The sequence below is a fragment of the Chiloscyllium punctatum genome, chromosome 9 (assembly GCF_047496795.1).
Source record: "Chiloscyllium punctatum isolate Juve2018m chromosome 9, sChiPun1.3, whole genome shotgun sequence".
NCBI lineage: Eukaryota > Metazoa > Chordata > Chondrichthyes > Orectolobiformes > Hemiscylliidae > Chiloscyllium > Chiloscyllium punctatum.
Window position 1 is genome coordinate 65,948,742 of NC_092747.1, and position 21,682 is coordinate 65,970,423.

At 38.7% G+C, this 21,682-nt stretch overlaps 1 protein-coding gene across 1 annotated transcript in view; it reads right to left on the reverse strand.

Moving 5' to 3' along the window:
• The window catches only part of rab30 (RAB30, member RAS oncogene family), a 97,072-nt gene that overhangs the window by 9,205 nt on the left and 66,185 nt on the right, over window positions 1-21,682 (reverse strand). Inside the window, exons 4-5 of the mRNA XM_072577689.1 lie at window positions 14,636-14,719; window positions 2,609-2,792 (exon numbers count right to left, since the gene is read on the reverse strand). Coding sequence (XP_072433790.1) covers window positions 2,609-2,792; window positions 14,636-14,719 — 268 coding nt within the window. The remainder of the gene's footprint in view (window positions 1-2,608; window positions 2,793-14,635; window positions 14,720-21,682) is intronic.

Below are 21,682 nucleotides of genomic sequence, written 5' to 3' on the forward strand. Positions count from 1 at the left end.
TAAAAACTGCTATGTTCTGAAGGGTAAACATTACAAACATTCCACAAGTAGAAATTCCCATTGCCTTTGAGTCTTTCCCTTTATATTTCAATAAACGTGTCTATTTTGCATAGAGCTGATAACATAACATGATATGTTAAGGTGATCTTGCTAACAGTACGGGCTACATGTAAACAACATTGGACAAATGTTTCCTGTGGTGCTTCCAGCCGATACATCAATAAGCAAGTTTGGAACTACTGATGCAGTAGGTTCAATACAATTGGGTCAACTTTAACAAGAAGGATTTATCACAAAATCTTACAAAAACACCATTATTATAGAAGTATATTCCTCTTTTAGAAGGACAACAGAATCTCAAGCAAGAATCAACTGATTCATTCCACACCTTCACCTTCCACCCACCATCTCACCTCACCCACCCCACCCCAGAACTGCATGAGGCAAAAAAGGTAAGAAAAATGTAAATGTAGGACACACAAGTTAGCTGGTTTCCTCTCAGTCACAAATTAAATTTTTTGTCACAACAGGAAAGTACAAATTCCTCGAGAACAAGAGGTAAAGAGAACACAAAGTTTGGGGGATCAATGTTGCATCACAGTGCCAAGGACCCAGGTTCAATTCCAACCTTGGTGATTGTGTGTGGAGCTTGTATGTTCTACACATTTTTGTGTGGGTTTCCGCCAAGTTCTCCAGTTTCCTCCCACGATCCAAAGATGTGCTTAGTCACATTAAATGCAGGGTTACAGGGATAGGGGAGGTGCAGATGTGGGTTGGATGCCCTTTGAAGGGTCCATGCAGACTCAATGGTCTAAATGGTCTCTGTTACACTGTAGGAATTCTATGATAAAAAACTCAAAAGGAATCATCAACTGGAGTAGGAGTCAACTGTAATCCATTCAGAATTTTTGAAGACCATATGAAAGAGGAGGAGTAGGCCATTCAGCCTATCAAGTCTGCTTCACTCTTCAATAAGATCATGACTGAGCTGACTGTCACCTGAAGGTAAAAACAATGACTGCAGATGCTGGAAACCAGATTCTGGATTAGTGGTGCTGGAAGAGTACAGCAGTTCAGGCAGCATCCAAGGTGCTTCAAAATCGACGTTTCGGGCAAAAGCCCTTCATCAGGAATAAAACCCTTTATTCCCGATGAAGGGCTTTTGCCCGAAACGTCGATTTCAAAGCTCCTTGGATGCTGCCTGTACTACTGTGCTCTTCCAGCACCACTAATCCATGACTGTCACCTGAAGCCCACCTTCCTGCCTGCCTTCTATGACCATCAGTTCCCCCATAGATCAATAAGTTAATCATGGGTATATTCAATGATACAATGTCTTCAATATTCAAATCATATGGTTGGAATGTCGAGTTGAAGCCAGAACCAGATCAGCAGCAACCTTACTGAATTGAAGAAAAAACCTCTGCTCTGAAATTTATCTGCCCCAACCTCCACTGCCATGAATTCCAAAGACTAAGGATTCTCAGTATAAATTCCTCCTAATATCAACCTTGAACTAGAAACATATTTTTAAATTATGCCTGATAACATTATATCTCCACGTCATCTATTCAACCTTAGCAAGAAATAAAGAACAAACGATGCTTTAAACTCCTTAGAAATATCTCAAAAATATTAGATTTAATCAGACCTCAAACAAGTAGAATTCCTAACCTTCCTGGAAAGGTCAGGAAATATTGCATACTTTACTATTAGTCACATGTATTGTTGGTTATGACAAAAATCTACACTTTGATCAGTGATGTGTTTTCAATGAAACAACATTTGTTACTGGTGCAATCAAACCTCTTCCTATGTCTGGTTTTCTTTCTAATGAATTTTTCCCCTAACTTTTAAATTCCCACCCCTGTACCCCATGCTCTAATTTCCTACACTATTTTCACAAGCATGGCCCTGTTTTTGAAATTTGGCATGCAACAGACATTGGTGCAAAATCGACCATTACAAGTAAATGCAATAACGTGTAGAATTTGAGAGATAGCACATGGCCTTTAATAGAACCAACTAATTCTAGGCATCACCATTGACTAGAAGCTGACCTGACTCAAAACAGCATTTTGACACACAAGCAGGACAGAGACTCAATAGTCTGATGAGGGTCATTTCCTGATCTCTTCAGAGCCTTTCCACCATCAACATGGCTCAAATCAGGAATGTGATCATATATTTAAATTTTATTCTTGCACCTTTATTAATATTCATTCTCAACAGCACTGGCATATATTACTGTAGAATATGCAAAACTAAAATTCACTGTAGCAATGTAATAATTTCAACATTAACTCCCTCCCAGTGATCTCAGCAACATAAGCAGTACTGATACGGGAATCCAACTACCTCCTAGAGACATACCATTTGGTTTTAGACATGTATCGCTGAGGTGTTACTGGGGTGGAATCATAAATTCTCTAACATTGAAAGAATACCATCAAAAGGACTGTGGTTATTCAAAGAAAACATGTTCCTTTTCAAGGTAGCAAGATGTACTTTGTTCATATCAAAAAGAGTAAATTAGCAAACAAACCAAGGCTCTCAGATTTGCCTTATCAAAAGGGTGATAAATTCCAACATAGCTCTTCCTACTTACCAACTAAAACAGTGGTTACTTTATTGCTAGCATACTGTTCAATCTCCCTTAGCCATTCAGGAAGACAGCGAAAAGATTCTTCACAAGTGATATCATAGGTCAATATTAAAGCATTTGCACTGCGGTAATAGCTCTGTGTGATGGATCGAAACCGTTCTTGTCCAGCAGTATCCCAGATCTGGAGCTATGGGAAAAAAAGAAAATAGGAAAAAAAAATGATTCTCTGGAAAACGACAACTTTGGACCTCATTTTCACCTAACCTGTCTAGAATGAAGATGATGAGATTGGGTTGACTAGTTGTTACATTTCCCATTAGATTTGCTATGGGAGTAACTTGATTCAGTTTCTTCCAGAATGTGAAAGGCTAAAAGGTTACCCCCATTGTTCTTCCATTTTCTTTTGTAGGGATTCACATTAAAATGAATTTTCTTTACATGAACTCTTATTCCACTCCCCATTTCCCCAGAAGTGCTATGCCTTCCCAGTGTTGACTAGTGAAGTCTCCTTACTTTTCTCTACCACTGGGTGTTATCACCACCACCCACACTATACATCTTATCTTACAATGTAACATTTTGTGAGGTACCTCGTCAAATGTCTTCTCAACGTCCAGATACCACACATGTTAACCTATATCCCAGAGGAGAAACAGATATTGGAAGAAGACTACGTTGACGCATGGAATATAAACACCCACAAGCAACTGGAACTATTGAAAGGTAAAGCACAATAATAACAACAACAACAACAACATGGACTGCGGAAAAGGTTGAAAGTAAATAAAACACCCTGTACCTGCCATCCATGGCAGCTGATGATTTTCCAAACTAACGTGGATCGTCCAACTCATTAGGGTCGTGTAAGGGCATCTACGAGAATGGGGACTGCAGCACACAACCTTCCTCCACTATAACCAAATTCTTCAGCATAGATTCATTTGTAAAATGTGAATGCCCATGCTAATCCTGCAAACTCTTCAGTCATGGGAGAGCCCACAGAAAATAATAAATTCATTTATAGCTCGGATATACTTGAACAAGATGGAGTCAACAATGCCCAAAAATTTATGCAGCACATGGCTGAACAGTGTAATTTCAAAGTATCCGTCAGTTGGACAAACTTACAAAACTGACTAAATTGTAGTAAAAGGCATGCTGGTTGGTTTCATTTTGTTTTTGCAAACAAAAGGTGAATGCATAATGCTTGTGGTAAGTACTAGGTTCCACAATCAAGATATCAAATTTTCTTCGCACAATTGCATAATACCGTGAAGGCTGCACTTGCTTTATTTTCTTGGGGTTGTCCGTTACTATCGAAATTGGTTCTAACCAACAAGAATGCCAGATAATTGGCCCTTTGTAACAGAATGCACTGTTAATTCAAAGTAGAATAAATGAATAACAAATTTAATCGTTCTTGTGGCAATCTGTTAGTTTAAATTCCCAGCACATACGGCCTGCAGTTTGAGTTAGTGTTCTTGTGCAATTTTGCAGAAGCCAAATGGCCTCCTTCTGTGTTATATCCATTCCCTAATTCAGTTTTATTTAATTCTACTACCCTTACAGTTTGAAAAAGTTTTTGTGGGAGGCACAGAGAGACAACAGAGAAGGAAAGAAAGTGCAAAGGAGTTAAAACAAAAACACTGCTATACGCAAACAAATATGAAACGCTGCAGCAAAATACTTGAACCCCTAACATGGCCCCATGCTCATTATGTATATGCAAAAACTTGGACTGGAGGGAAAAATATTGGGCAATAAGCTATTTCTGAAGATCCAAAGTCAATATGTAGTAAAACAAAATTCATTGGGCTGCTCAGCTTGTCAGTGACACATTTCACTTTTACGGAATCAAACTTTTCAAGCACTATCACTAAACAGGATGTCCTCACTTGAAGTCAGGGCTACATTCTTGAAATTCAGGGACTTCAAATGAAATATGTCTTCCCATTGGAATCATTGTTGAAGCCAGAATAAGGTTCCAGAAGACAATTTTAGCCTGGACAAAAATAATGTAAACAGTAGATTTTATACAGCATTGCTAGCTGAAATAACCTGCAAAACAACACAAAATTACTGAATATAACAGGAATACTGCACAAGTTAGAATTAGGCAACACTTAAAAAGTGACTGCAGTGTCTCAGAATACAAATGCACATGAACGTCTGTGCTTATGCAAAGTTGTAACTTGTAAAGTTGGTGTCAGTAAGCTCTAGCTACATTTTAAATTAGGTCTACACAACTTACATACTTTGAATTCAGAAGTTTCAGAAATTTACATTTATAGCCAGTTTTCAACATCTGTGCCTAAAACCTGACTTTTGAGGAGAACAGCTACATCATGAATTACCACAGCGAGTCAATCTAATTGCTAAGTCGGTGAGGGATTTCACCTCAGACCAGAAGCTTGCACATTCCAGTCTTTGAGGCGCACTCATTCTAAATTCACTTGAGAGTTGGATTACCTCATTTTTATCATCAACCTCCCCTTTTCTCTCCAAAGCCCTTGGGACCTTCCCACCATTCATGGAGCTCCATGTTTGGATCACCCTAATCAAGCTTGCACACCTGGCACAGTGCTGAAACAGTTCTTAGCAAAGATACAAATGATCTCTACATGACTGTGACACGATAAGTAATCTCTCCCCATCCTATCCAACCTATTGACATCTTTGACAAGTTCATGCACACCATCGCTCTCCAATGTCTCTCCACAAACCTCCAGCTTGTAGGGAGGGCCTGCTTATACCTGCTTCAATTCTTAGCAATCCAATCTATCTACAAAAAGACTTAATGGTTTCTTTTTCTACTCTTGTGCCATGATGTTGTGTCCCACAAGGATCTATCATTGCCCCCTTCCTATTCCTTAGCTACATACTTTCTCACACATCATCCAAAAGATGGGGGTTAATTTGCACACAAACATGAAGCTCTCTGTCACCAATATCATTTAACTCCTTGACCATCTCTAAATTATCAGACTGCGTGTCTGACTTCCAATACTAAAGGAAAAGAAATTCACCCAATTAAATATTAAAGACCAAAATCATTGACTTCAGTTCCCATTACAGCTTAATGCCCTTCCTGGGAGCTCTGACAACAAACCAGAGTGTCTGACCTTCATGAACTTCTGATCACATGTATACTATCAACAAGGTCGCCTACATTGAACTCTATTACATCATCTGTCTACATGCCTACCTCAGCTCAACTGTTCCTGAAACTCTCATCCATGTCTTTGTTATTCCAATGAACTAATAGCCAATCTACTACATTCAATACCTCAAAAAGTTATCAAAAATGTTGCTACCCATTGATGATAGTAAAATGTAGGGTACGTAGGTTAGTTTGATCTTAGTGCCGATCTTTTATCCTACTCTATGTTGAGGGCCAAAGGGCCTATGCTGTTCTATGTCCGAGATTACACTGTCACATTCACAGCGTGCTTGCTGGCCTACACTGGCTGCTAGTCATACAGCACAGAAACAGAACCTTCAATCCAACCAGTCCATGCTGAACAAAATCCCAAACTAAACTGGTTCAACCAGCCTGCTCCTAGCCCATATCTTTCCAAACCTTTCCGATTCATGTACTTATCCAAATCTCTTATAAGCGTTGTAACTGTACCCACATCCACCACATCCTCAAGATGTTCATTCCACACGTGAACCACCCTCTATGGAAAAACACTATCTTCATGTCTTTTTCAAACCTCTCTCCCCTCATCTTAAAAATTTGCCCCCTGGTCTCGAAATCCCCCATCCTGGGAAAAAGGCAACAACTAGTAACTATCTATACCCCTCATTATTTTATAAACTTGATAAGGTCACCTCTCAACGTCCTACAGTCCATGAAAAACGCCCCAGCCTTGCTTTATAATTCAAGTCTTTCATTCCCAGCAACATCCTGGCAAATCTCTTCTGAACCCTATCCAGCTTACTAATGTCCTTCCTATAACTGGGCAACCAGAACTGGACACAGTACTCCAGAAGAGGCCTCACCTATGTCCTGTACAACCTTAACATGATGGCCCAACACCTCTCCTCAAAAGGTCGGAGCAATGAAGGAAAGGACGCCAAATGCCTTTTTAGCCACCCTGCCTATATGAGATGCAAACTTCAAAGAATTATGTACCTGCACCCCCAGGTCCCTCTATTCTACATCACTACCTATCATAAATTGTATAAGCCCAACCTTTGTTTGTTGTACTAAAATGCAATACCTTGCTTAAACCCGATTGAACTCCATCTGCCATTTTGTAGCCCACTGATCCATTTGATCAAGATCCCTTTGTAATCTTAGAAAACCTTCTTCACTGTCTACTCTGCCACCAATTTTGATGTTGTCCATAAACTTACTAACCGTGCCTTCTATATTGTCATACAAATCATTTATATAAATGACAAACAAAGCAGGATCCAGAACCGATCCCTGTGAAACACCGCTGATGATAGGCCTCCAGCCCAAAAAGCAACCCTCCACCCTGTCTCCAGCCATTAAGTCAATTACATATCCAATTGGCAAGCACAGTACGAATCCCAAGTGACCTAACTTTACTAAATAATTTACCATGCAGAACCTTGTCAAAGGCTTTACTAAAGTCCAAGTAAACAATGTCTACTACTCTGTCCTCAATCTTCTTGAACACTTCCTCAAAAAACTCAATCACATTTGACAGACACTATTTTCCTAATCAAATGCTTGCCTCTCTAAATGTCCTACCTTTCATAAATCACCTCCAACAAGTTACCCACAACCAAAGTCGAACTCACAGGTCTATAGTTCCCCAATTTCTCCTCACAACCTTTCTTTACAAAGATCCAACATTAATCACCACCAGTCATCAGGCACCTCATACATAGTTATAGATGATGCAAGTATTTCTGCAAGGGGTCTCGCAATTTCCTCTCTTACGTCCAATGTTCTAGGATACATTAGAACAGATCCCGGAGATTTATCTACCTTTATATTCTCCAAGAGCTCCTGAGCTTCCTCTTCTGTAATGTGAATTGTTTTTAAAACATCAACATTTGTGTTTGCTGCATTCTCTAGACACCATTTCTTTGTCCACAGTAAAAACTAATGAAAAATGTTCATTTCATATTTCTCCCATCTCCTGGGTTCAAGGAAGACCTTCTTGATCTTTGAAGGGCCCTACCCCCTCTCTAGTTACCTTCTTGCTCTTAATGTATTTGTAGAATTGCATCGGATTATCCTTAACCTTATCTGACAATGCTATCTCATATCCCCTCTTTGCTTTCCTGATTTCTTTCTTAAGAACATCCCTACACTCTTTATATTGATTAAGAGACTCAATTGAACCAAGTTGTCTCTATCTAAAATAGAATTCTCTTTTAATCTTGACTAGAACCTCAATATCTTTATTTAACCATTGTTCTTTAATCTTACCAGCCTTACCCTTCACTCTAACAAGAGCATCAATGCCTCTGAACTCTCATCACCTCGCTCTTGAAAGCTTCCCACTTATCAGATATCCTTTTACCTGCTAACAGTCTGTTCCAATCAACTTTTGAAAGTTCTTGCCTTATACCATTAAGATTTGCCTTACTCCAATTAAAAACTTTGACTTCTACGGAAGGCTTATCCTTTTCCACAACCATTTAAAAGCTAATAGAATTATGGTCCTCTCCAATTCTAAAATATGTCTCCAGATGCTTCTGAACTGCAAATTACCTCTCTTGGGAAAACAAACTGATCAGTCAAATGGAGACAACCTTTGAAATTTGGTTCAGATGCTTAAAAAGACAATCTAATTCCAAACCTGGCAAATCTGACATATTCAGAGGTGGCATAGTTGAAGCCATCAACAATGACATTAATTGCCAATTAATTGCCAATTCTGGAAATCCATGCCAAACCTGTTTTGGATCCTTCAGCTGAGAGAGAATCCAGAGAAGACTATGAAATACATACAACCACATCACCCTCAAATCATAAAAGGAATCCACTGTGAAAAAATGCCTCAGTCACAAGATCAAACAAAAAATCCATTTCACTAATAAGACTATTTTATTTCCTCTCAAACATCCTGGAGTTTCCTTGATCAGGATTAATTGAAGGCTTAATTATTGATTAAGAGACTCAGAATAATTGTGCTGCAGATGCATGTACATTAGGAACAGGTTATGGTTGCACAAACTTTTCACCTAATATTTTGATATCCACTCAGATATTCAGGAATGATGTTTTGCTGCACCAACTACAGCACTTGTATGGTCAGTGGTTACTCACTGTCAGATGGGAAATAAATGATCTTTTCTCTCTCTGCTTTAAATTAAATTTGAACAGACATCCCTGTTAACAAAAATAAACAAAACTAAGTGACATGAACTTTTTGGCTCAGTTTATTGGGTTCAGCTTTCAAATTGCAAAGGAATGCGATTTGTGAAACAGAGCATTCTGTTCTCTAAGAAGATTGTAAAACTGTCTAATGTTCAGCATGTGGCATTACATGACCAGGCACAAGCACAAGTTTCCAAAAACACTCCTATTTTCAGATACTGCCTCAATTTCACTATACTCTGTGATAGTTAAATAATATCCCACCAAAATTCTGCAGGTTTTAATACAGCTGACCATGACAACTTTTGCTATTGACAAAACATGGAGCAGATTTTCATAGTCCAGGAAGCTATCCACACCTTTAAAACATAGCAGTATTTAGAGGTTAAAGTTCTGTCCCCATTTTGAACAGATCAACATTTGGCACAAAGGTGGATAGCATAATATGAATTACAAAGGGAGCAAACCCAAAATGAGCAGACTATTTGAATTTAACGCCAACCTTATAAACATCTCATTATAGCTGTTGCAAGGGCCTAATGAAGTGAGGGAATCACACATTGATGGAGGAGATTTAAATTTTCCTTATGGGGTAGATGAGATCTATATATCATGATCAGAAAGAAAATAGGCCGAAGTGGTCAGAGAGGCTCTATATCTCTGAACAGAGTTCTAAAGTATAGATTAAAAATAAAACATTACTGTCAAGGCATGCAGTTTTAATAGAGTTCTTTATTGACACTTCCTCAAGGGATAGTATGTCATTATCAATGCTTGTCTGGGTTTCAAAAGCTGTGTTTACATCAGCAGGATTTCAGAGTTCATTGTTTGTGTGACAGTTTAAGAAGAGGTTGCCAAATGATTTGTTGTGTTTTGTATAGGATGAGAATAGAAATCGGTTTTAGAAAAGACAAACCACTTAATATGTAAAAGCTTTAAATGGCTTTCTAGAAATGGGAGCCTTTTTGCACCATGATCAGGTGTGTAAAATCTTGAGCTGCATTAGATAAGTTCACATTTTGTTTGTAGGAGTCTGGAGATCCAGCCATAGAGATCATTGGTTAGTGGTTTTGGAGTTTGCATGGAGGTGACATGAATGTGCTGGGCATGGGAATAATGGAGGTAAGGACACAACAGTTAACTGGGCAAACAATTTCCAAAACCACCGGGACAAGAAGTCCTGCAGAAACTAGCCAAGCCTTCACATCAACCAACCTTGGCACTTGACTATCCCATTGCTAATGAACATCTGTTTCCATGATCAGTGGACCCAACACAATCTCCCTCTACCTCACCTGAGAAAAAAAGGATTTAATGGAACCCTTTAAATAGAAGACTGCTGAGCCAGGAATTTACACAATTTCAAGGTTTCCACTTGACAGAAGTGCAAACTGTATGGAATTGCTGTTTAAAAAAAAAGTCCATTTATGAAACATTCCAAGCAGTATATGCAAGACTTTTACAAAAGACATCACAAATCAGACAGTTGTTCCTGAAGTCTGGGAAGATGAAGGAATGGAGTGGAACAGAATCACTCAAATACACATGCGACTCAAAGTATTTCTTTAGTTTTGCTGACATTGAGCTGAAGGAACTTTTGACTCTGGAACTTTGTCAGACAAACAGAGATTGAAATGTAATAGCTTTGGAGACAGAAATACAGGCAAATAAACATACTTTGGTGTTATTAGATGTTGTGACATGTAGACAATAAATGAGAGGACCAGCAGCAAAGTTCTAGAGAATAGGACAGGATCCATTCAAGAGGGCCCTGAAGGTACTTGGGCTCATGTTGCGTTTCATTGGGACACAAAGAAGCTGATGAAAGAGACACTAGTGAGGGAACAAGATGAAAATTTGAAATGAGACAGCAGCTGACTGAAGAGAGACGTTCTTCAGGACAGTCACATAGTCTTCATTTGGTCTACCCAGTGAAAAGCAAACCAAAACGTGAGTAACAAATTTAGTAGAACACAAGTTTCCATTGCACCTGTAAAAGAGCTTTTTAGGCCTCAAGTAGTGAGGAGAGAAGAGAATGGATAAGTGCATTGTCACAGCGCCACATTCAAAAACAAAGAGGCTAATCCTTCAACAAATCCTAGTCTCATCCTGCAACTCTCCATAAGTGATGGGACTGCAGCCATTTCACATTTAGCTCATCTCTCCTCACTGTTCATGCTCAAACACTTCCTTGGTAAAGTAGTGACTTACTTGTCCTTTCAAACGAGTATACTGGCATTTGTTCACAATACACACTCCTCGATACTGGAGAGAACTCTCCGCCCTCTGTCACTTTGAGTTCCCAATAAAACTTACAATAAAGCTCGAAGAACAGCATGACATCTTTAATGAGGCACTTCTCAGCCTTTCAGCCTCAATACAGAGTGCAACAATTTCAGATTTTACCTTCCAATCAACTTTAAGTGTATTCTTATTTTCACATTTGAATGGCATCAACTTATCCTACTGTCATTTATATTGGCTTGAGATACAACCTTTGTTTCATTACCAATCCTATAGGCCTTGCACCATAAAACTGGGACATTTAATCTCTTTATTCTACCCTATCACAGACATTTTCTTTTCTCCCCAACCCCCCCCACTTCTCCCAGACTAAATTGACTTACAACGTACCACTTCTAATCCTTCCCAGTTCTGATGAATAGTTATCCACTAGAAATATGAATACTGTTAATTCTCAAAAGATGCTTTCTTGTCTATTTCCAACATCGTCTGTTACTTCCAAACCTTTCACCTATTCAAAATCTGAACTCTACAGCTTCACAAAGCAAGCAATTCTAAGAATACAGTTCAGAATTTCACAAAATCTCTATTTGAATTAACAGATAATAAAATCAAGAATATTTAATTAGAAGCACAGTAATAGGTTGTGCGTGCCAAAGGGTTGATTTAGAAACATGTTTAAAAAGCTGCATTTTCCCGAATCAATTATTCAAACTTTTTTTTAAAAAAAAGACATGCACAACGTAATCCTTTCAATTTAATCAGATACTTGACAGAAGGAACCATGAAGGCAAAAATAGCTGAAGCAAATACTTGTGTGTACATGGCTTGGTCAGCAGGTTATTGTCTAAAGATACCATACAACAATTGCAACACCACTCATAGCACCACCGTTAACTGTGGAAAACAGGCAGCTGCACTTGCATTGTGCAGCACATTTTTTTTTATAGCAGTTTGAAGTGGGAGAAAATATTATCCACTTCTTTGTGCAGACTAAACAACAGAGTTTGGGTGGCAAAAATAATCCAAGTTTCTACACTTTCTCCTTATAACCACAGCTCACAATTGATCCTGTATATTTATATCATCCGAACATATTACCTTTATGTTCTACTTCATCTCATTGCCATGCTTTTGTCACAAAATGAGGCACTCCCTTGACACCCATTATAATTTCCTCGGTCTATAACTTGAATGACAATATGCAGTTCGTCCACCATGTACATTTAAACTACTAAACTGTTTCTCATAGCTTAAAATGTCACCGCTTTTTGGATTGTGTAGTGCTGACATGAAGGTAGGCAGTAAAGGCAGCAGATGATGCTGATGTCAGCAAAAAAAATGCCCTCTTCAGAAGTGCTTTGAGAAATCTACAAGCAGCAATTTTGCTCATTTTCTTTACAGCACTTGATTAACATTGCTTCATACTGCTGCCAAAAACAAAACAGTAATGGATCTTAAGGGATTGGACCCATTTGAACCAATTCCTTTCATATACTTCAGATACTTCTCTCACTGAAGATAGATTTTATCATTATGCAAAATGATAAAAGTCAGATTTCACACCATAAAATCTTTTCAGCCTTATGATGTTAAAGATTTTATGGCATTATTCCAAGTACAACTTCTTGAAGCACTGCAAATAATCTGATATCTGCTGTCACATTGGAATGTTTTAATGATCATTGCAGCACGAGTGAAATGTCTGTGAATTTTAGTGAAACAATGCTGAAGGGCTCAACTCAGCACTGTAGGGAGATTATATGAGCAGAACAAATTTTTATTCCAAGCAGCTGCTCTTCCATTACACCAAAGCTTCTGTATGTTTGTGCAACTGCTGCACCCCTAAACAGGGTGTTGACACTAATGCAGCCTTAAAATCTAATATTTTCTACTTTTAAAAATTGATCGACTCACTTCTTCCAGAATCCAGTTGTCAGAAACCCAGATATACCCTGAAAGATGTGGTCCAGGACCTCTCAGAAGCCCTGATGCACTGACTATGCAGTCATTGCCCATGAAGTTGAAATTTCAAAGTTACCCAGTGTGCAAATTCCTACAAGACAAGTCTTCAACTCTAAGTTAGAATTGGAGCCTTTGCAGGGTCAGAACTCTCCAATTACACTGACTCCCTCATACCACAGATACTGGATCTCCAGGACACCTGATCCTTCCTACACACTTTATCCAAACTCCTTGCACCCGATCACAGCCACCCACCTGCCACTTGCACACCTTCAGCCTCAACCTGCACAACTCATCACTGCCTCTCACCAGCTTGTCTGCACCTCACTTACTAGTCTAGCCACTCACCTGCCTGCACCTAACTTCGCACCCACATACCTTTATTCAGTAACTGTCAAAAAGTGCTTTGAAACAGTTAAAACATTTTATTTACTTGAATACAACTGCTATTGGCCTGTTTCTACAAATGGTTCATGCTAACGTTACCTGCATGTTTGCTGGATCACATCTGTTGTGATGGATCACACATTGAAGGTCTGGCCAAACAGGCACGGGCACACGTGGGCACAGGTGTACATGTAGGCAACTGCTCACCTAATTGCCCCTTAGTTAACATTTCCTGTTCCCTAGTTCCATTTATTCCTGGGCATCTCTCCCAGATCATTGTAGATGATGGAAGATTCCTCTTTCATCTTTTCACAAATTAACATACACAAACAATTGTGAAAAACAGACAAAAGAAGCATGTGACAACATTATGTTTCTGCCTTTTATCTGAATACGCATGAAAGTTCCAAATGTCCTTTTTGCCAGTATTTAAGTGTTTATAAAGAAAGCTTCTTAGAACTTGATTTTATCAGATAGCCGACTGCTAGTATTCACTAAATTCAATCCTAAAATTCTCCACTTCAGCACCTAATTTAAAACTCCAACATTCATACCCACTCTCACAATGCATCCATCTTAGTGCATCTATATTATCCAAAAGTGAATTATTGTTGATGTAATACTCAATAGGCATTTCTGACTCATTCTTTTTTGCATTTAATTTAGTACTTTTGCTGAGAATAGCTGATCTTTTCAGCATTCCATGCTAAAGTGCAACATATACCACTCTTGGCCAGAACAATTTTAAACCCTCCCACAGTTAACAATATATCACAGGATTTACATAAGAAGCATCACTAAAAACAAGTTTCAAGTTTCTGATACATTCCATTATAGAAATTTCAAAACAGCTTCAAATACTTGATATTTTCCAGTTTTTGTCCATCTGAATAATATCTTCCACCTTGGGATTTCTCATAAATGTACTCAACTCTGGGATTCAAACTGATGTCTGGCCTCATTTGGGTACTCAATCAATTCAGCTGTCCAACTAAACATTGCAATTCCTCCATTTCATTTATTATCCACAAATCTGAAACATCCACATCATGCAGCATTATGTTTTGTGCTTATGTTTATTACAACCTTGTGAATCATATGGATGTGGATATTTAGTTATACAGTACCTTCACTTTTTCTCCATTTATATCAATAGTTTTAATCATGAAGTCAACTCCAATAGTGGCTCCTTGACCCGGTGGAAATAAACCCTGCAACAGTAGAAGAACACCTTCAATTATTTGAATTGATTCATTCCAAATACACCTTGATAAGTGCAATACTAGAACAAACACTAATTAATAGAGACGTTGTGATCCTATATCCAGATACTTATTTCACATCCTAAATCAAGTTGCGTTACTAATAAAAAGAGGTTAAAAAATTGAAATCAGAATGGAAATCAGATAGAATCTCTAGAGTGGTGAAAGAGATATTCGGCCCACTGAGTCCGCACCAACCCTCCAAACTGCATCCCACCTAGGCCCAACCATCACCCTATGCGCGCAACCCCACATTTAGCCTGGCTAATCCACCTAGTCCATACATCTCTGGACACTATGGGAATTCAGCATGGCCAATCCACCTGACCTGCACATCTTTGGTGACTGTGGGAGGATACCAGTGCACCAGGAAGAAACCCACAGAGACATGGAAAGAATGTCTGTATGAAGTATGCAGTCACCCGAGGCTAGACCACTGAGCCGTGTTGGCCTATCATTAGAAAAACTGAAACTGGGAGCCAAGCTATTGCAAATTTAGAGCTATAAATATTTATTAACTAAAATAACTGAACTGAAAATATAAAAATGTACATTTAAGAACATACAAGATATATTTTTCTTGGTGTTGCAATGCTAAAAATGTCCAATACATTTATACTAAATTTATCCATGCTGCCTTACTAAAGATCTTGACCTTTTTATTTAAACTAGCTTACCAACAGAATTAAAAGTGGTAATCTCTATTCTAATGGAGTCACTTACACGTGATGAAGATTATAAAGCTAATTAGCATTTTCTTTTGACAGACAGCATGCTAGAACTGGATTAGTGGTGCTGGAAGAGCACAGCAGTTCAGGCAGCATCCAACGAGCAGCGAAATCAACGTTTCGGGCAAAAGCCCTTCATCAGGAAAAAGCAGCATGCTAGAACAGTAGAGGTTTCCCAAATGGTCAAATGAGCAAACACAAAACAGCATAGAGTTCAGTCTGAGAACCAGCTAGTCTAAATGTTGAGCTATCATCTGAAGGATCACATCTGGTCTGAGTTCCCTTAGCATTAATGATATCCTTAATGTTAAAAAGTCAGAGGAAAGAAAGAAAACAAATATAGGAGATAAATAATATCTAGTGTGTATGTAGGCAGTCCAAATATATTGGAAACAATAATAAGTAGATACATTGCAAAGTCAACCCAAAAAATAAATTGTATCAGATTTTGTGAAAAAATGGTTGCACACGAGTATTGAGTACAGGAGTTGGGAGGTCACGTTGCGGCTGTACAGGACATTAGTTAGGCCACTGTTGGAATATTGCGTGCAATTCTGGTCTCCTTTCTATCAGAAAAATGTTGTGAAACTTGAAGGGGTTCAGAAAAGATTTACAAGGATGTTGCTAGGGTTGGAGGATTTGAGCTATAGGGAGAGGCTGAACAGGCTGGGGCTATTTTCCCTGGAGCGTCAGAAGTTGAGGGGTGACCTTATAAGAGGTTTATAAAGTTATGAGAGGCATGGATAGGATAAATAGACAAAGTCTTTTCCTGGGGGAAAAAAAAAAAGAGTCCAGAAGAGGGTGGTGCAGAGGTTCACACTGCTGCCTCACAGCACCAGGGTCCCAGGTTCAATTCCAGCCTCGGGCAACTGTCTGTGTGGAGTTTGCACATTCTCCCTGTGTCTACGTGGGTTACCTCTGGGTTAAGGTGAGAGAGGAAAGATAGAAGAGAGACCTAATGGGCAACTTTTTCATGCAGAGGGTGGTATGTGTATGGAATGAGTAAGTGGTGCAGGCTAGTACAATTGCAACATTTAAAAGGTATCTGGATACCTTCCTATGAATATCTGGTCAGCATGGACCAGTTTTCTGTACCATATATGACATTGAGTTCTTGGGAAAACTGAAGACGAGCATGACTTAGCTTGTGGCAGTGGCAAGAAAACATGGTCTTGACCCCAGGGTATTAAAGGGTGACTCTAAAATTACTGGATGCATTTATGGTCATCTTCAAGATTCTATTAGATTTTGGAACAATTTCTATAGATTGGAAGGTTACTAATGTAACTACATTATTTAAAAAAGGGAGGTAATGAGAAAATTAAGATATAGACCAGTTAATCTGACATTGGTCATGGAGAAAATGCTGGAGTCCTTTGTAAAAAATTTTAATAGCAGACCACTTCAGACAGAGTCAACATGCATTTACAAAAGAGAAAACAAACTTTAAAAATCTGAGTTACATCCTCAAATAATTCCAGTAGAGTTGATAAGGGGGAGTTAGTGGATGTGGTTTGCTTGGACAAGTAGATACTGATCTAGATAGACAACTGATTGGCAGCCTGGAAACAAAATGTAGGAATAAACAGGGTCTTTTTCCCAAGTGGCAGGCAGTTACTAGAAGTACCATAATGATTATATAAGAACTAAGTTTATAGACCACACAAAGCTAAGAGAAAAGGTGAGCTGTGAGGAGGATGCAGAGGACCTCCAGTGCAATTTGGACAAGTTGAGTGAATCAACAGTTAAATGGTTGATGCAGTATAATGTGGATAAATGATATTATTTGCTTAGAATCAGATGTACAGCACACAAACAGACCCTTTGGTCCAACTTGTCCATGACAACCAGATATCCTAAATTAATCTAGTCCCATTTGCCAGCACTTGGCCCATATCCCTCAACTCTTCCTATTCATATACCTATCCAGATGCCTTTCAAAATGTTGTAATTGTACCTACCTCCACCACTTCCTCTGGCAGCTCAGGCACCATCCTTTGCGTGGAAAAGTTGCCCCTTCGCTCCCTTTTAAATCTTTCCTGTCTCGCCCTAAACTTATACCCTCTAGTTCTAGACTGCCCCAACACAGGGAAAAGACCTTGTCTATCTAGCCTATCCCTGCCCCTTCATGATTTACCCCTCAGCCTCCGATGGTCTAGGAAAACAGCTTCAGCTTATTGTTGATAAAAGCAGAAGGAAAAATTTTTTTTTAAAATGTCTCACAACTTCATTCGAATAGTCTAGTTATTTATACAAGTTTAAAATGCTGTTTTCAAAGGTACATTACAACTGTGTAGACCAAGGTAAAGCTGAAGTGCTGGACAGTGTTGTTTACTGGACACTCAACTAATAAAAAAAGTTAAAAGATTTTATTTCCACTGGGAAACTGGCAATGATTCTCAATATCTTAATGTGCATCTTTTCTGGAAATGAAATGGATGCAACTGAAACTAATTTGCTCAAGTTATAGTTCTTTTGTCCCACCAACGTGCTGGTCGGTAAATTGTGTGTAATATGGTAAATAAGTTTGTGGCTGCAATATTTCAGAGTATCCTCTCAGTACATTTACCTCAATAGCAACAGGGGATAAAGGCAGCAAATGGTATGTTGGCCTTCATAGCAACAGGATTCAAGTACAGGAGCAAGGCTGCTTCTGGCAAAGGACCTTGGTGAGACCACACCTGGATTAGTGTGTGTAGTTTTGGTCTCCTTACCTCAGGTAGAATGTTCTGGCTATGGAAAGAGTGCAACAAAGGTTTGTCCAACTGATTACTATGATAGCAGGACTGACTTATGAAGAGAGATTGGACTATATTCAATCAAGTTTGGAAGAATTGTGATGCATGGAGAGGGGTGGGGGACAGCAGGTAGAGGGGCCTTATAGCAATATACAAAACTCTAACAGGACTAGACAGGGTAAATGCATGAAGAATGATGGGGTCCAGATCGAAGGGCTTACAATTTAAAGATATAGAAAAGGTCATTTAAGACTGAGATGAGGAGGAATGCCTCATCCACAGAGGTGAGCCTATGGAAGTTTCTGCTACTGAATGCGGTTGAGACCAAAACATTGATGGGTTTGAAGAAGGAATTAAGATTCTCAGGGCTAAAGGAATGAATGTATGTGGGTTAAAAACTGGAACAAGATGCTGAGTTAAATGATCAGCCATAATTATACTTAATTTTAGACTAAATATAAGCTCGAAAGGCCAAATGGCCTACTCCTTTATGTTTCAATAAATGTCAAATCAGCAAGTCATATGAATGCCTTATACGTTTCAAATGGCATTAGACATGATTCTACCAAAATCAAAGACATATCAAATATGCTTATGCCACAAAACAAAGGTGACTCCATTTTTTTCAACTTTTTAAATCCAATATTATTTTGATTGTAATTTTTGCAAACAAAACTCAGTCTCCTCTGAGATTTGTTGTGTAAAATGGCACCTTACATGTGCCAGGAATATCAACATATCGAAATCTCTCAAAAACACAATTATTTTAGCAAACGTCCTCTTCAATGTTATAACCTTACCATGTTAGAAGTAGATGCATCCCAGAAAGGCTTGATATCATGACTTTGGAACCAAAGACAAAAAGCTTGGTAAAATCCCGACGACAACTCAGTGAACTATTCAGCCATAAAAAGGGAAACTCTTGCTCTAGTTTTTTTTTGGAATATGAAAAGGATCTATTCATACCTATTTAGCAAACATTTCATAGTTCATACTGACCATAAACAATTGGAGATGATCTGTTGAAAATCCCTGTCAAATGTACCTTGACAACTATGTACATCAGACATATCCTTGGATCTTTGCTAAAGTACAATACAAACCAGGCTTACAAAAATACTTTTAAAGAAAATACTGCAGAGGGTGAATTTGAAGTAAGAAGTTTGTTTTTTTAAATTTGCTGAGTTTGAGAGTGTCACTGGCTGGGCCAGTAATTATTGCTCATCTCTAATTGCCCTTCAGATCATGGGGGTGACCTGCCTTCTTGAAATGCTGCAGTCAATTTGCTGTAGGAAGGCACACAAGGCCATTTGGAAGAAGTTCCAGGATTTTGACCCTGGAAAAACTCAGCAGGTCTGGCAATATCTATTGAGACAGATACAGAATCAACATTTCAAGTCCAATCCGAGTCTTCATACAGGACTCAGCAGAACAGAACAGAACACAAGATGGAAACAGAAAGGAAAATTAAGGACTCTGGCAAAAGGAAGAACAGGTAGCTGACCCAAGGACAATCTACTAAAACCTACTGGAAATACACCTTGGGATAGGACGTCCTGGGATTGTGATTTGCCTACAATTGGTAAGCATATAGTGGTGATGGAATGGCATGGGATTAAAACATAGCAAAATGTTGTAAAATTATGCTTACCATTTGGGAAACTTAACTTGGGATAGTAGGGAAGGTTAAGATGGGGAACCAGATGTGCCCTAAGGTGCCATGTAAAAATCTACAGATGTATTTGACCAGACCTCTGCCAGGAGGTCAAAGGAACACCTATTGCTTGATAGTCATCAAGTGGAGTAGGGACATTTGCAGTTGGGAACTGCACAGCCAAAACTACACCTACGTTATCTGCCAAAGAAATAATCCCCCAAGGGGAAGTACACTAGAAATAGAATGGGATCAGTATAGCTTGCTGTTTGATCAGCATAGACATGGTGGGTCAAAGGACTGTTTGTATGCTGTATGACTGACTCAGACTAGGGAATTCATTTCACTGGGAAAGTAAAGAAGTTGTAAGCTCACTCCAGCATACTACTACTTTTCTAGGGTGCCCTGCTTTAGAAGGGATTGCAGGAGAGCTATCATTTCTGTGTTGCCTTCAACAAAGTTCCTACAGTAGTTAAATATCTCCAATTCCTGCTGTTCCACCCTGACATTTGGGAAGTACTTCACACCAATGACCCATTGTTTGGGATTAAACTAGTTTGGCAGATGAGTGCGATACAGAAAGGAGATGCAATAGTAGATGATGCACAGACAAATGTCGAAGAAAAGCCAAGTCATTCAGGCAGGTAGTTTGCATACACTCAGGCAAGTCAGGGAGGGATAGAAGAGAGGAGCTGGTATCACAACATTAATCAAGGAGTCAATCACTACAAGAAGGAGGTATGATATCTTTAAAGGCTTCTCAATTGAAGCCTTATGGGTAGAACTTTAAAACAAAAAACGGTGCAGTGATACATTTTTGGGACTGTACTATAGACCTCTTAATGGGATGGTAGGGCAGAAATTTAATAACTTAAATTTCACAGAAGTGTAAAAATAATAGGTTAATAATGATAGAGGATTTCAAATTCCCCAATATTAACCAAGATGGGCAAAATGTGAAAGACAGAGAGAATTCTTTAAAAATGTATCCAGGAGAACTTTTTAAGCAAGCCTATACTAATTTCTAAAGAGAGGGGGCAGCTCAGGACCTAATTTTAGAAAACAAACCTGACGAATTGGCAAAAGTGTCAATGAAAGCATTTCAGTGATAGTGATCATTATTCAGTAAGAATGAAGGCAATCATGGAAATGAACAAAGACTGATCAGGAAGACAGAATCTGGCTAAAATGGACTGAGCAGCTACTTGTAAGAAAATCTATTTTACACAAAAGAGCATATTAGAAAGGAGAGAGAAAGTACAGGACATATTTCTGTAAAAGATGAAGAATGAAATCAAAAATTTCAGAGGATTCTGGATATTGAAGGTGATGCAGTATTGTAACACAGCAAGAAGTGCAGGGTAGTCTCTGAGGACTCAGAAGATTAGGCTTACAGAAAGTGCAGAGAAAAATAAATTAGGAAAACATAAAGCAAGCACGATAAAACAGTGGCAGGTAAATGAAGAAAAAAACCCAGTGATTCAGAAGTACATGAGGAGCAAGATAACCAGGGAGAGTGTGAAATCAATTAGGGACCCAAGTTTCTAATTATGGGTGGAGCGAGAAGACATGACTAAGGTTTAAAATGAATACTTTACATCTGTATTCGAAACAGAGAAGACATCGGTATGGAAATCAAGGAAGAGGATGTTGTATACTTGAATAAATTATAATTGAGAGGATGGTGGCATAAATGGTTTGAGCAGGCTTAAATTCCATAAAACGCCAGGCCCAGATGAGATGTGCTATGGAGTTGCAAGAGCCCTGACATTTCACTTTCAAATCCTCACGT